The sequence below is a fragment of the Vanellus vanellus genome (assembly GCF_965231255.1).
Source record: "Vanellus vanellus genome assembly, contig: HAP1_SCAFFOLD_88, whole genome shotgun sequence".
NCBI lineage: Eukaryota > Metazoa > Chordata > Aves > Charadriiformes > Charadriidae > Vanellus > Vanellus vanellus.
Window position 1 is genome coordinate 7,170 of NW_028126988.1, and position 13,579 is coordinate 20,748.

General features: G+C 52.8%; 1 protein-coding gene across 1 annotated transcript; it reads left to right on the forward strand.

The window, feature by feature from the left end:
• Positions 1 to 1,798: 1,798 nt before the first annotated feature.
• Positions 1,799 to 9,390, forward strand: LOC309685582 (electroneutral sodium bicarbonate exchanger 1-like; the record flags this gene model as incomplete). The annotated part of the gene is made up of 10 exons (XM_082501330.1): positions 1,799 to 1,973; positions 2,108 to 2,241; positions 3,123 to 3,297; positions 4,484 to 4,627; positions 5,330 to 5,443; positions 5,797 to 5,958; positions 6,555 to 6,806; positions 7,598 to 7,666; positions 8,938 to 9,111; positions 9,208 to 9,390. Coding segments are annotated over 10 exons (1,582 nt in total), but the record flags the coding sequence as incomplete, so codon positions are not given.
• Between the last annotated feature and the right edge of the window lie 4,189 nt (positions 9,391 to 13,579).

The following is a 13,579-nucleotide window of genomic DNA, read 5'->3' on the forward strand; positions in this document are numbered from 1 at the left end:
CCAACAAGGTCTGAATGAGAAGCACAAAGTTTTTATTTAAAAAAAAAACCCACCACAACAAAACACCAAATTGCACGCATCAGTTGGGCGTCCCAGGGGAACACGGCCAGTGGGAGCAAGCACGTTTCTCCCACCCACATCTCCGTGCTTTCATTCCTCCCTTCCCTGCTGGAGCTTTTAAACCCATTGGCCAATTTTAATGAAAGTTGGCCCAAACCTCAAATTTGCATTTGGTTTTGATGCGTTTCAAATTCATCACTGGAGTCGGTGAGCCTACACGTCCCCCCTGGAGCCACGCTCTGGGCTGGGAGCTCCCAGGGATTTCCTTGGGCGCCCTTTGAGTGAGGCCATGTTCTTCTCTCTCATTTTGGTTTTCTTGCCTAGGTTCCTGTTTGTTTTGCTTGGACCAGGAGGAAAAGCCCATCAGTACCATGAGATCGGCAGGTCCATGGCTACTATCATGACGGACGAGGTGTGACGAGATAAGAGATATCTCCGGGTCATTTTTTTGGGCTTTCTTCACCTCTCCCTGTCTCTGTAGTAGTGAGGAAGAGGGTTTGTTGTCCCTGTTAGCTGCCTGCTGGAGGCTAAAATCCCACCTGGGCTGCAGCCCGCGCCTCATCCTTCTCCCCAGGGTCCCCAGCACGCTGTCCCCAGTGGTGGCATTGCCAGGGCCAGTGAAACTTCTCTGCTTGAAGCAGAAGGCTGTGGTGTGCCATGGGGGACGGGAGCCTGGTGGAGATGGTTACAAATACTGTGATGCACAGATTTTTGCTTTGGGGGGAATATTTCCTGCCACTTCCAACAGGCGATTTGGGGGAAATGACCTTGCATTTAGCCAAGAGCTTATTGCACTGGTTAGGACATCCGAGATGGGTCATGCTCTCACCAGGTTGTCTCCTACGGCAGGTTTTCCATGATGTTGCCTATAAAGCCAAGAACCGGGCTGACCTGGTGGCTGGCATCGATGAGTTTCTGGATCAGGTCATGGTTTTGCCGCCAGGAGAGTGGGATCCCTCCATCCGAATTGAGCCCCCGAAAAACGTCCCTTCGCAGGTGGGTGCTGCGGCAGAAGGAGGCACGAGGGGGACGGGCAGGAGGGCAGCATGGCTGGGGGTGCTGCTCAGGGGCCCAAATTCACAGGTCACGTACCCAGCCCAAAAAGCAAAACAAGCCAGTGGCTGCAAAGACATATCTTTATCTTATTTCCATTTTAACAGGAAAAAAGGAAGGTGCCAGAAGCTCTCGATGACAGCGCTTCTCACAGCAAGCCGGAGAAGCACAGCGGTCCTGAACTGGAGCGGACAGGAAGGTGTGAACTGAAATAGTTTGGTGGGGTGTTTTTCTGTTTGCCCCTAAAATCAGAGCGCACACCTCCCTTCTAGCAGAGTTTTGGGGTTAACTGGGTCAGTGAAGGGGCTCCAGGTTCCCAGCTTGGTCCCCTGGGCTGGGCGGGTGGGAGATTTGGGCAGCTGGGCTGAGCCGCAGCATGGTTGCACACAGGTTTTCTTGCTTTGGGGTGGAAGCAGATGTGTAAGTACCTCCAGGTAGAGCTCTGCTGCTTCTCAAAGTGAGGGACTGTTGCAATAAGAGGGGACGGGCTCTCAGGTTTGGTCTCTTTTTCTTTTTGTTGGAGGGTTTTTTGTATGCCTCAGTTTCTACTGGGGCTAAAATGGGAGAAGGAGACTTCTTTTTAGCAATGGAAGTTACTCTGTGCTTGCGATTGTCCTTCCTCAGCCAAGAAAACTTAACGCTGTCTTCCACGAAAATGGTTTGGTTTTTTTTTTCCTTCCTCCAGGCTCTTTGGAGGTTTGATCCGGGATGTGAAGCGAAAAGCCCCCTGGTTCTGGAGTGACTTTCGGGATGGTCTGAGCCTGCAGTGTCTGGCGTCCTTCCTCTTCCTCTACTGTGCCTGCATGTCCCCCATCATCACCTTCGGGGGACTGCTGGGGGAGGCGACCAACGGCCACATAGTGAGCACCTCTCTCTGTTGGGTGGCACGGGGGAGGACAAAACTCATGCAAAAGTCCTTGCTGCAGTGAATTTGCACTTGTTTTTTTCCCCCTAATGATTTAATTACTCGCTGCTGCCTCTCTTCCCCGGACAGAGTGCCATGGAGTCGCTGCTGGGCGCATCCATGACCGGCGTGGTGTATTCCCTCTTTGCTGGCCAACCTCTCACCATCCTCGGCAGCACCGGCCCCGTCCTCGTGTTCGAGAAGATCCTCTACAAATTCTGCAAGTAAGGCTGGCTGCTGCGGCCAGGTGCTGCGAGCGCCTTTGGAAGAAGGCAGGGATGGAGAAAAGATGTTTTTCTTAGTGGTAGTTGGTAGATTTAAGTTGTCTTCTGTGTCACAGACATCACGCGCTGCTGCTTTAGTATGTGACGGTGCAGGAGCCCTCGGTCTCTGAAGGATGGATGGGTGGTTCGGGGTTTTTAGGGTTAAAGTGAAAGAGCAGGAGGAGAAACCACAAGGATGTGGATGCCCGAGATGGGCTGCACAGGGAAGATGAGACAAATGACTCTGGTTTGGGAATGAGGGAAGATTTGCTTTCCTCTCAGTACAAACTCGGGCACTTTTTTGCATGATTTTTGCTGGAAGTGGAAATATATTTTACCCACATATCCAAAGAGTTTTCTGGTCCAATGTTTTGATGATTTTTGAGAAAGCAGGAGCTTTTCACGCGAAATGGATATTTTCCATGACAGTCTTTTTGTTGTGGCAACTGTGATGGGAGATTAACCCCCTTATTGCAATTAAATTTATTCTGAAGCCCCAACTTGCTGGCAGCAGGTAACTGGGTGCAAACCCAGCCGGTTTCGCTGTTAGGGCATCGGGGTGATGTGGGAGAACACCACCTTCCACAACAGGGACCTGACCTCAATTAGCCTCCGAGGCATTAACACAAGGTCATTGTTAAATAAGGATTAATTAGCCTCTCCTCCTGCGGGCCCACACCCTGTGCCACAGCCCCGAGGCTGTCTGTCGTAGGACCGGAAACTGCATTTACCATCCGCAGCCTTGACACGCTCCTGAATTGCTGCCGACTTTCCCCGAAGGAAGGCACGGCTCGGAGTCTCTTGCTGCCCTCTCCACCCTGCGTTTTCTTTTGCTTTCCCAGGGACTACGCGCTCTCCTATCTCTCTCTACGGGCATGCATCGGGCTGTGGACCGCCTTCTTCTGCATAGTGCTGGTGGCCACTGACGCTAGCTCTTTGGTGTGCTACATCACCCGCTTCACCGAAGAAGCCTTCGCCTCCCTCATCTGCATCATCTTCATCTACGAGGCTCTGGAGAAGCTGAGTCACCTGCGAGTGACCTACCCTGTGCACACGCACAGCAAGCTGGACTTCCTCACCATCTCCTAGTGGGTTTCTTCCTCCTAAAACGCCACTGCCCCTTGGCAGGAGCTCAGGGCTGCACCTCCATCGCCTTCCCCTCACCCCTGTCTTGGCTTCTCTCCTCCCAGCTGTAAGTGTGAGGCACCGACCCATCCCAGCAACGAAACCCTGCAGTTCTGGGAGAGCAACAAGATCAATGTGTCTGGCATCACCTGGGAGAACCTCACGGTGACTGTAAGTGCCCCGAGTCACTGCTTCCTCGTGCCGCGGCCGCGGGGTCCAGGGGCACTGGCCTGGTGCAAAGCTCAGAGCCCTTCAGGTGATGGTGGGCTTCAACTTGTGCCAGTGCTGCTCTGAAAAGTCATTACTTCAGTGTGTTTAACCTCCTTAGGCCTGGGAAGGAGAGTCCACCTCTCCACCTCATCCCCGACATGGTGGGCAATAACTGTTATCCTCAGGACAGCATTTCTGTCTGGGAGCAAGGTTCAGTGGGTGCTTTGGTTATTGGAGAAGTTGGAGGACTTCAGTTCATGCTTGAAGGCTGTAATTAGCTTCCTTAATTGGTTCCTAGTAACTCCAGGCCTTGCTTTCTTACTCAGCGCTGTCTGAAGGTACGTGCATAAACTTGCATGTCTGAGCAGCCCCTTGGGCCATTGTTGCTGGAAGCAGAGCTCAGGCACAGGGTGGGACGCTCTTATGGACATATTCACCCCCCTTGGCCGTGTCCTGTGAGCCTGCCCCTGGGAAGGGACAATTTGTCTCTTCTCCTTTCCTGTCACTGTTGTCTTAGCCCTCCTTCCCCGTTCCCTCTTTCACTCTCCCCAAGAGTTCCCAGTGTTTCCTTCCCCTCTGGTGTCTTCTTCAGCCACGGTTACCTGCTGTTCAAGCAGAGGATGTGCCATAGGTCTGTGGTACGGTGTCCCATCACATCTCCTCTCTCCGCTGTCTGTGTAGTTCCATGTGTCACTTATTCAGCTGCTGTTGATCGTTAAATATAAATCTCCGCTAGCTGCAGCAGTCCCGAGGTCACAGATCTTGGAGCAAGATCCTCCAAACCCCCTAGTTATCTGAGGTTTCCTTGACGCATGTGCACTACCTTTGTGTCCTGATGCTGTTTCCCCAGGAATGTCGGTATTTGCATGGAGAGTTTCGTGGACCTGCCTGTGGACACGATGGCCCCTACACGCCCGATGTCCTCTTCTGGTGCTGCATCCTCTTCTTCTCCACCTTTGTCCTGTCGGGCTTATTGAAGAAGTTTAAAACCAGCCGCTACTTCCCGACCAGAGTAGGTAGAAGACGGTGGCCAGCAGCAGTCTCCACACTCATTTCCCAAAATGGCTTTCCCGGAGCACTAAGCAGTGTTTGCCACCGCTTGGTCAAACTGGGAAATATTGGACCTTGAAGGCCAAACTTGGATGTCCCTCACTCATTTCCAGGAGTGCAAAACAATCGTAGTGTTTCCCACCTGCCTCGTGACCTGCCCCGGAGTGGTTTTTTCCCCAGGCAGTGGGAAATCGGTCTTCCAAAGTTGGTTGTTTGTTGTATTTTCATTTGTGGTTTTTTTCACCTTGTGTGCCCAAGGGGAAAGTTGATTCAAATGAGGAACTGCCATAGAAAAAGACACAAAAGACACTGTTTCTTCCTTTTGAGGAGCAAATGATGCCTCAGTGCCTTATTCCCATTGTAGCTGTGAGTGCAGCTGTAGTGGCAGACGTCTGTTTCGTTATTTTTTAATATTTATTGGCTTTTTTTTTAAGTTTGAATTTAAACCACCCTTTTCCACCTAATTAAACTTTTTTTATTGCCTGACACCAGATCTTGCAGGTACAAACACAGCAACACTATCCAAACGAGGGATTTGGCTGCATCTTCTCAGAGTGGTGGGAATTTGTTAACCAGCCTTAATGCTGTTGATGTCTTTAACTTTTCCATCTCACGGTATGGCCCCGTTTGTGCTGTCCCTTTCAGCTCTGCTTTCTTGCCCCAGGTACGGTCCACAGTAAGTGACTTTGGTGTCTTCCTCATCATCGTCGTCATGGTCCTCATTGACTTCCTGGTTGGGATCCCATCGCCGAAGCTCCACGTCCCCCACATGTTCAAGGTAATGGGGTGTTTTGGTGTGGAGCCACTTTCGGCCCTTGGGGATGCCACAGGGTGATGCTGGGACAGGACAGGGCTGAGTCTGGGGATGCTGGTGGTGTTACCATCTCCTCTTCCACCTCCGAATGCATCATTTCCTTCTGGAAAGAAGACACCAGCCCCAAAACTTGATACCTACAGAAGTATCTATAGGTGCTTGCGACGAGGACGCTGGCACTGCTGAACCCCGTAGGAGAGGGTGACATGAAGGCAGGGCCAGGAGATGAGGCGGCACAGCGATGGAGAGGAAAATCAAAGCCAGTGAAGTGGCTGGGCTGGGAGTTGATCCTGATGTGTGTTTTGGCTTTGTTGCAGCCTACCAGAGACAACCGCGGGTGGTTGGTCAACCCCATAGGGCCCAACCCTTGGTGGACGGTGTTGGCCGCGCCCATCCCAGCTCTGCTCTGCACCATCTTGATATTCATGGATCAGCAGATCACGGCTGTCATTGTCAACAGGAAGGAGCACAAGCTGAAGGTAAGGGGCTGCAAGAGCTGACCCCATCCCCACCCCACTCTGGGCTGCAGGTGTGGGGAGAAGCTCCTATGCCAAGTGCTTTGTGAAGGCGTTGGTTTGGGACAATGTCAGGCTGTGTGGCAGGATGCTCTGCTGGATTAGTGATGTCACAGGGAGCAAACGAGGGCAGTTCAGATGAGCAATCTTTTGGAGGAACAAATTAATTTTCGAGCACTATAGAAGCGTGTTTTTGTTTCAGAATGCCAGCAGGAGCTGGGGGAACGAACTGTTTTGACGCACTGCCAGGGATAACTCAGGGTCACATCTTGCTTACAAGCAGTAGAAATTTCTTTATGAATGAAAATAGTCTGTTTGTTTGTGTGTTTGTTTGAGAAGTAGCTATTGCACAAACCTCCCAAATCCACTTGGTCTGAACTCCTGCCAGATTTTCATGCAAGGTGCTTGCGCAAAGACCGGATCCATCCTTATTTTTGCCAATTCTTCTCTTAAATTTTCAAGAGGGTGACTTGCGCCCAAGTAGGGTTTGAGTCTGAGGCGCGACGTTGTCCTCGCTCTTGTGCTGTGGGATGCTCTGTTCCTTGTTTTGCTGCCCACAGAAAGGATGCGGGTACCACCTGGACCTTTTCATGGTGGCCGTGATGCTCGGGGTGTGCTCCGTGATGGGGCTGCCCTGGTTTGTGGCTGCGACTGTCCTGTCCATCACCCACGTCAATAGCCTCAAAGTGGAGTCTGGCTGCTCAGCTCCAGGAGAACAACCCAAGTTTCTGGGGATACGAGAGCAGAGAGTCACCGGCTTGATGATCTTTGTGCTCATGGGCTGCTCTGTCTTCTTCACTTCGGTGTTAAAGGTAAGAGGAAAATGCAAAACGCCCAACAAGCGTGAGCTTTTTGGAGGTTTGACAAAAACCATCCCCTCCCTCCAGGCCTGAGTAGGTGTGGAGCAGAGAAGGAGGTGATCCCAAACCTTGAGGCTTGGCCCACGGTGGGAACCAGCCTCAGTTACCCTTTCCAGCCCTTCACACCCCAGTTTGGTGTCCTCGAGGCAAGCGAGCAGGACAACTGCTTTAATTCCCAGGTGTCTCTCAGGCCCACCTGTGTTTATGGGTTACGATGAAGCGGATTCAGACCAGTACACTGCTCTCTTTCAAGCAGGCAGCACCTTATGGGATGCAATTGGCTCCCCCAAATGCCTCCCAACAGCCGTTCCCAGTAGCTAAACACACCAAAATCATCCCCGTGGGCTTCCTTGTGTGTTCCTCCCACAAAGTCACCACAGCTCAAGGCTAAAAGGAGGCACTTCGCTTTTGCGTGTTGCCACAAAAATGTGTAGAAATGTTCTTCTCCCATCACAGAACGTGGTGTACAGTTTCATTGGTGAAATGACCTATTTTCCTCCAACCTTTCAGGAAAATAGGATTATTCTAATGAAACGTAACTCAGAAGCTCAGCCTAAAGCAGAGCATTCACTCACTCACTCGCACGCACAAAACCTCTACAGGTTAAGAGGTGACACATCTCCAACCCTGTGGAAACTGGAAAGCTTTAGGCAATTTTAGGCAGTGCCTCTAGAAGAGAGCAGTAATACTGAAAAAGCAATTAAAAAAATAAATTATTTCATTCTTTTTTTTTAATTTCCCAGTTTATACCCATGCCTGTGCTTTACGGTGTCTTTCTCTACATGGGTGTGTCGTCGCTCAGAGGGATTCAGGTATGGACTCTTACAGCGTGCGGCTCCCTGCTGTGTCATCTCCAGAGAAGCAGGAAAAAAGCAGTGGTGTGGGAGAAAACCTCCCCAAAAGCAGGCAGTGAAAGTATTTTGTATAAGGAGAAGATTGGTGGGGGCACAGGAGGTACGTAGGGCGGGAGGACCAGGCAAGTTCAGCGCGCTCTGCGTCACAGTTTGGGACAGGGCAGTGTTTGGTGTGGTGAAAATGGGGGAATTCAGTGCAAAGTGAAGGCGATTTCTACTGCCGGTGGGAATCCTCGCTGGGGGATTCAGTGGGCTGAGAAATGCCAAATAACAAACAGAAGAATAGAATATATTAAACATATATTTTTATAGAAGAACAGGGAGGGGGGGTGAGATGGTCTGAGGAGGACCTGGGGGTGCGGACTGATGAGAAGCTCACCGTGAGCCGGCAATGCGCGATCACAGCCCAGAAGGCCGACCGCATCCTGGGCTGCATCAGCAGTGTGGCCGGCAGGGCGAGGGGGGATTGTGCCCTCTGCTGTGCTCTGCTCTGGGGAGACCCCCTGCAGTGCTGCCTCCAACTCTGGGACCACAGCACAGGAGAGCCATGGACCTGGTGGAGCGGGGCCAGAGGAGGCCCTGGAGCTGCTGGGAGGGCTGGAGCCCCTCTGCTGGGAGGACAGGCTGGGAGAGTTGGGGGTGTTCAGCCCGGAGAAGAGAAGGCTCCGGGGAGCCCTCAGAGCCCCTTCCAGTGCCTAAAGGGGCTCCAGGAGAGCTGGGGAGGGACTCTGGATGAGGGAGGGGAGCGATGGGACGAGGGGGGATGGTTTGACACTGACAGAGGGCAGATTGAGATATCAGGGAGAAATTTTTCCTGTGAGGGTGGCGAGGCACCAGCGCAGGTTGCCCTGAGAATCTGTGGCTGCCCCATCCCTGGAGGTGTTCAAGGCCAGGTTGGTCGGGGCTTGGAGCAACCTGGGCTGGTGGGAGGTGTCCCTGCCCAGGGCAGGGGGTGGGACTGGCTGGTGTTCGAGGTCCCTTCCAACCTAAACCCTTCTGTGATTCTATAATAGAAGGATGTGGAATAATTGCAATTTGGTGGGCAGCTCTCATGGACACACTGGTTTATAGATGGAGCAAAGGGAAAACGGGTGCTGCTCCTGGGAGGAACAAAGTGGGATCCAGGATTTCTCACTGCACGTGAGATCCTGAAAACTCCTTCCACGTCCCAACAGGGCCAGAAACTTTCCACAGCCCCAAGGGGTAACTTTTCTGCTTTTATTTTGCAGTTCTTCGACCGCTTGAAGCTCTTTTGGATGCCGGCAAAACACCAGCCGGATTTCATCTACCTGCGGCACGTTCCCTTGCGGAAGGTGCATTTCTTCACCTTGATCCAGCTCATCTGCCTCGTCCTGCTCTGGGCCATCAAGGTGTCCCGTGCTGCCATCATCTTTCCCATGATGGTAAGAGCCGGTGCCGCTCAGCAGCGGGACGTTTGCAGCGTCGGAGATGTAACATCATCTCAGACCTCACCCCCTCTTCCTTCTTATTTTATGAAGGTTTTGGCTCTCGTGTTTGTCCGGAAAGTGATGGACTTCTGCTTCTCAAAGCGGGAGCTCAGCTTTTTGGATGACCTTATGCCAGAAAGCAGGAAGAAGTTGGCCGATGCCAAAAATGAAGCCAAAGAAGAAGAGGTGATGCTTGCTGGGTGCTCGGGGCTGGATGTCTCCCTCGGGCTCTGAGATTGCCTCTTTCTGTCACAGCTTCTCTTGAAATGTTGGGGGAAGATCCGAACTCAATAGAAATAGATCCTGACAGCCTGGATCCCGCATCATAACCTTGTTTTTAAATTAGCAGTGAGCTTAACACTTGAATAGCGGTATAATTTTTAAAGGTGCCATTTATAATCAACATTATAATTATGATGGAAAGATTTGCTCGTAAGGGTGGTTTTAACCCCCCCCCCAAGTGTTTGGAGTGAAAGGTCTTTCCCCGGCTGCGCTAACAGAAGGTCAGAAGGAGAGGGCAGCACGTGGGCTTTGCTGGGTCTTTAGTTTATCTCCACTTCGATCATAGACAGAGAACTTTGATTTGTCCCTTTTTATGTCAGGAGTCCCAGGAGATGATGGAAGCTGCTGCTGCAAACTCCGTTCGGCTGCAGCTGGGCAAGACCAGCAGCGCGGATATCCCAAAGCCAAGCAGCGACAGGTAAAGCCCCACCAAGCAGCAGGACCCCCGGCAAGATCAGCCTGAAGGGGGTTGGCAGAATTTTCACTGCGTTTATCTTTGCTGAGCATCCCAGCGCCATGCACTCAGCTTGGCGGGAAGAGCAAATTTATGGGCAGGGCGGGCGGCAGAGCGCTGGCACAGGCTGCGCAGAGAGGTGGGGGAGTCTCCCACTCGGGAGCCATTCCAAACCCGCCTGGAGGTGTCCTGTGCCACTGCTGTAGGTGCCCCTGCTCTGGCGGGGGTGGGACTGGGGGAGCTCCAGAGGGCCCTTCCAGCCCTGACCAGTCTGGGATTCTGTGCAGAGCCTTTGCACAGAGCTGTAGCTCTGCGGCTCTCCGGCTCGCCTTCCAAACCTCCTCCTCCCGCCCAACCCGCTGTGCTTATGCGCAGCTTTGGTTCTCCTCCCCCCCGTTCCTCTTGCTGGTGCTGATGCGCTGGGTGGTGTCAGTTCCCACAGTCACGGATTGCTGTCTCAAATATTTATTGCAGGACTGATCCTTTGGAGATTAATGTCTCGGATGAGATATCAAAAACAACCGTGTGGAAGGCTCTCACTATGAGCACGGAAACAGTCTGAATCTGGGGAGGAAAGAGGTAAATGATCGCGTGGGAACGTGGCCGTGCTCCTTTGCGAGCGGTGGCACGTGCCTACGGCTTTTTTTTTTTGCCGGCAATGCCGAGCAAGCGGCGAGGGCTGCGGCACACGAACCAGCTCCTCTCTGCCAGCACGGTCCCACGAGCGGGGCAACAGCCCCACTGATGACACTCTCCCTCCTTTTCTCTCTCCTCCCTCCCCCCAACTCCAGTTTTCATGTGTAGGAATCTTGACATTGAAGGAGAGGCGTGAGAACGTGACTCGGGGATGTGCCCACGCAGACATGGGCAGAAACCGCTTTTATTTTGTTTTCCAGTTGGCGGATTCCCCTTTAAGCCACGGCGATGGTTTCAGCTGTCCTTGGTGTGCTTCAGGCATTCCCTCTCTCCAGAGCAGCAAACTGAGGCGCACATGACAGTCAGTGGGAGTTCGGTGGTGTTCCGCCTCTGTGTGTTCTTGTGTTGGTTGTTGCCGTTTTTTAGCAGTAGAGGGACTGCTGCCGCCTCATTGTTCAGTGCTATTTTTTTAATATCTCACTCCTCCTCTTCTGTTTCTCTTTTTTTTTTGTTCCCCCAAAATAAACTCTGAATGTTTCTGTTGTATGTGACGCTTTCTCCACTTTCTTCTTCATCGCGACCAGGTTCTTGGGTCTGGTTTGGGGTCCTGCCTTCAGTTCGCCCTTCTGTCTCTCCCTGGCAGGAGAGGGATGCCCTCCGTGGCGGGGCAGCGCGGAGCGCCCGAGCGGTTGGGCCGAGGCGAAGGAAAAGCATTTGCTCCCTGTGCTCCAGTTTTACATTGGAGTTTTTTTTGAATTTTTGTTTGTTTGTTTGTTTGTTTTATGATAATTATTTTTCTTGCTTCGGCTCTGCCATCAGCCTGGCAGCTGCAAAAGGCAGAAATGGTGCCTTCTCCTCCCCCGGCTGTTAAATTAATATAAGGCAGCGCTTCAGATCAAACCCCTCCAATCCGCCGGGTGGTGGCGGGAGCGGCCAGGCGAGACCTGGGGCTCTGTGTCCCCGGGCTGCCCCTCCGCTGCCCCTCCGCTTTCCTTCCTTTTCCCTCCCTGGCTCTCTCGCTGTGGTGTTTTTTCCTCCTCCCCTCTCCTCGCAAAGCCGCGTCTCTCTCGCAGGGTGGGATGAGCCCGGAGGCAAGTGGGAAGGTGCCTTTTCCTCCTCCTTTTTCCTGCCCCTTTGCAGGAAGAAGCTGTTGAGCAGAGATGGTTCTCGTGCTCTCTTCCCATCTCGGGGGGGTCGTTGGGCTGCGGCGTGGGGCTGCGGAGCCCGGGAGGAGAGGACAACCCCGAAGAAAAGGTCCCCTTGCCGCCCTCCACCAGCAGCGGTGGGATGGGTGCAGGGACCCTCCTGCCATCGGCTTATCCCGTCCCCTGCGGGAGCCTTTTTCTGCAGCAAACCGACCCAAAACGACAACGGCACGTTGGTGCTTCTTGCTAAATGGGGAGGGGGGAGAAAAACAAATCATCTATCAGTTTGCTCTGTAAGGATGGAAGCGGCGCATCCCCAAACAGGGCCAAAATCAGGCGGCTTTTACGGGACGGGGTTTTGCAAAGCGGCTGGTGCCAGTGCCCCACGGTGACGGTCGGAGGGGGAAGAAACTGGTTGAGCCCTTAAAAAGAGGAAAAGAAAAAGGCTCGGAGGAAGGGAAAGGTGCAGCACCGGGGTTTCCTTGCTGCTGTTCCTCCGGGATGCCCGTGCGCGTCCCCTCCACGCTGCCCTCCGGGCAGGACCGTGCTCGCTGCTCCGGCTCTGCCTCCCTGGAGGGGAAAGGTCCCGGTGCAGGAGAGTCCCCGTCTCTCCCCCCTTCCCAAAAGAAACTTTAATTTAATCGTTGCACTGGTGACCCACAGTGGCTGTGGGGCTGGGGGGCTGTGGTACCAGCCCTATTGCTGCCCTGCCCTTAAAATGGAATTATACACTTCTAATATAGGGCAATTTGGGTTTTTTTTTCCATTTTGTTTTCCTCCCTGTAAAAGGAGGGAGTGGGGCTGAGCTTCACTTCCTCCTGGCCGGGACCGGGGCCAGAGCCTGGGATGGTTTTCAGCATGTGCCAGGCATCACTCCAGCGGAGACGGAAAAGAAGAAAGTCACCCTGGAGGGAAAACGCGGCCGGTTTTGGGGCAGAGCGGGCTGAGTCCGGCTCTGCATCTCCCCCTTCCCCGGGGGCCACAAAACCTTGGCAGCTGCCTCCAAAAGTCCTTACTTAAAATCAAAGCAGATTTCCCCGGCGCGGCCCTCTCCTGCATTTGAAGCTCGGGGGTTTTTGCTGCTTACAGGGTGAGATTTTTTATTTATTTATATATTTATGTATTTATTTTTAATTAAATGAAAGCTGAGGTCTTGGTTAACAACGTGACTCTGAGCCACCTAAAAGGTGGCTGTGACCCCCCGGGCTGACTGTGGGACACAGTGCTGCGCCTGTCCCCCCCTTCGGGCCCCGTGATCCCACGGCCGGCTCCGTATTTTGGGAGGATTTAATATTTCCCTGTGCAGAGGGGAATTTTATGGGGAGGAGTCGGGAGGAAAAATCCCTCTCAAAGCTGCTGCTGTAGTTGCTTTAGGAATCAAATCCCACTGGACCCAAGCCTGGTTTCATCCCCCAAGGTCAGATCTGAAACTGGGGCCGTTCCCCACCAAGTGTCAAGGACCGGCGCAGGAAGTGCAATTCTGGGGCTCTGGTGGATTAAAGGAGCTGCTTCAGTCCCTCAAGATACCCTAAAAAAAAAACAGAACAGGGGCAGAATCCACCCAGTGTGAAGGAGTTACAGCAAGTTCTAGGAACTTTAAGCTATTGGCATAAACACACCCCTGGCTTTTCCATCATTGCTCGCCCCTTGATGATTTGCTCAGGAAGGGAAAATCCTGGGAATGGACTGACCAACATACCAATGCCTTGGAATTGCTAATAAAAGAGCTGAGGTTATTCCAACAACTTGGTCCTATACATCCAACTGACCCTGTCCATGTAGAATGGGGGTTCAGTGAACGTGGTTCTCACTGCACTTTGGCAGAAGGGACCCACACACCTCCACTCCCCACACCGACAACCCTCCCCCTCCCCCAACGCTACAAAAAGCAGCATTCCTTAGGGCA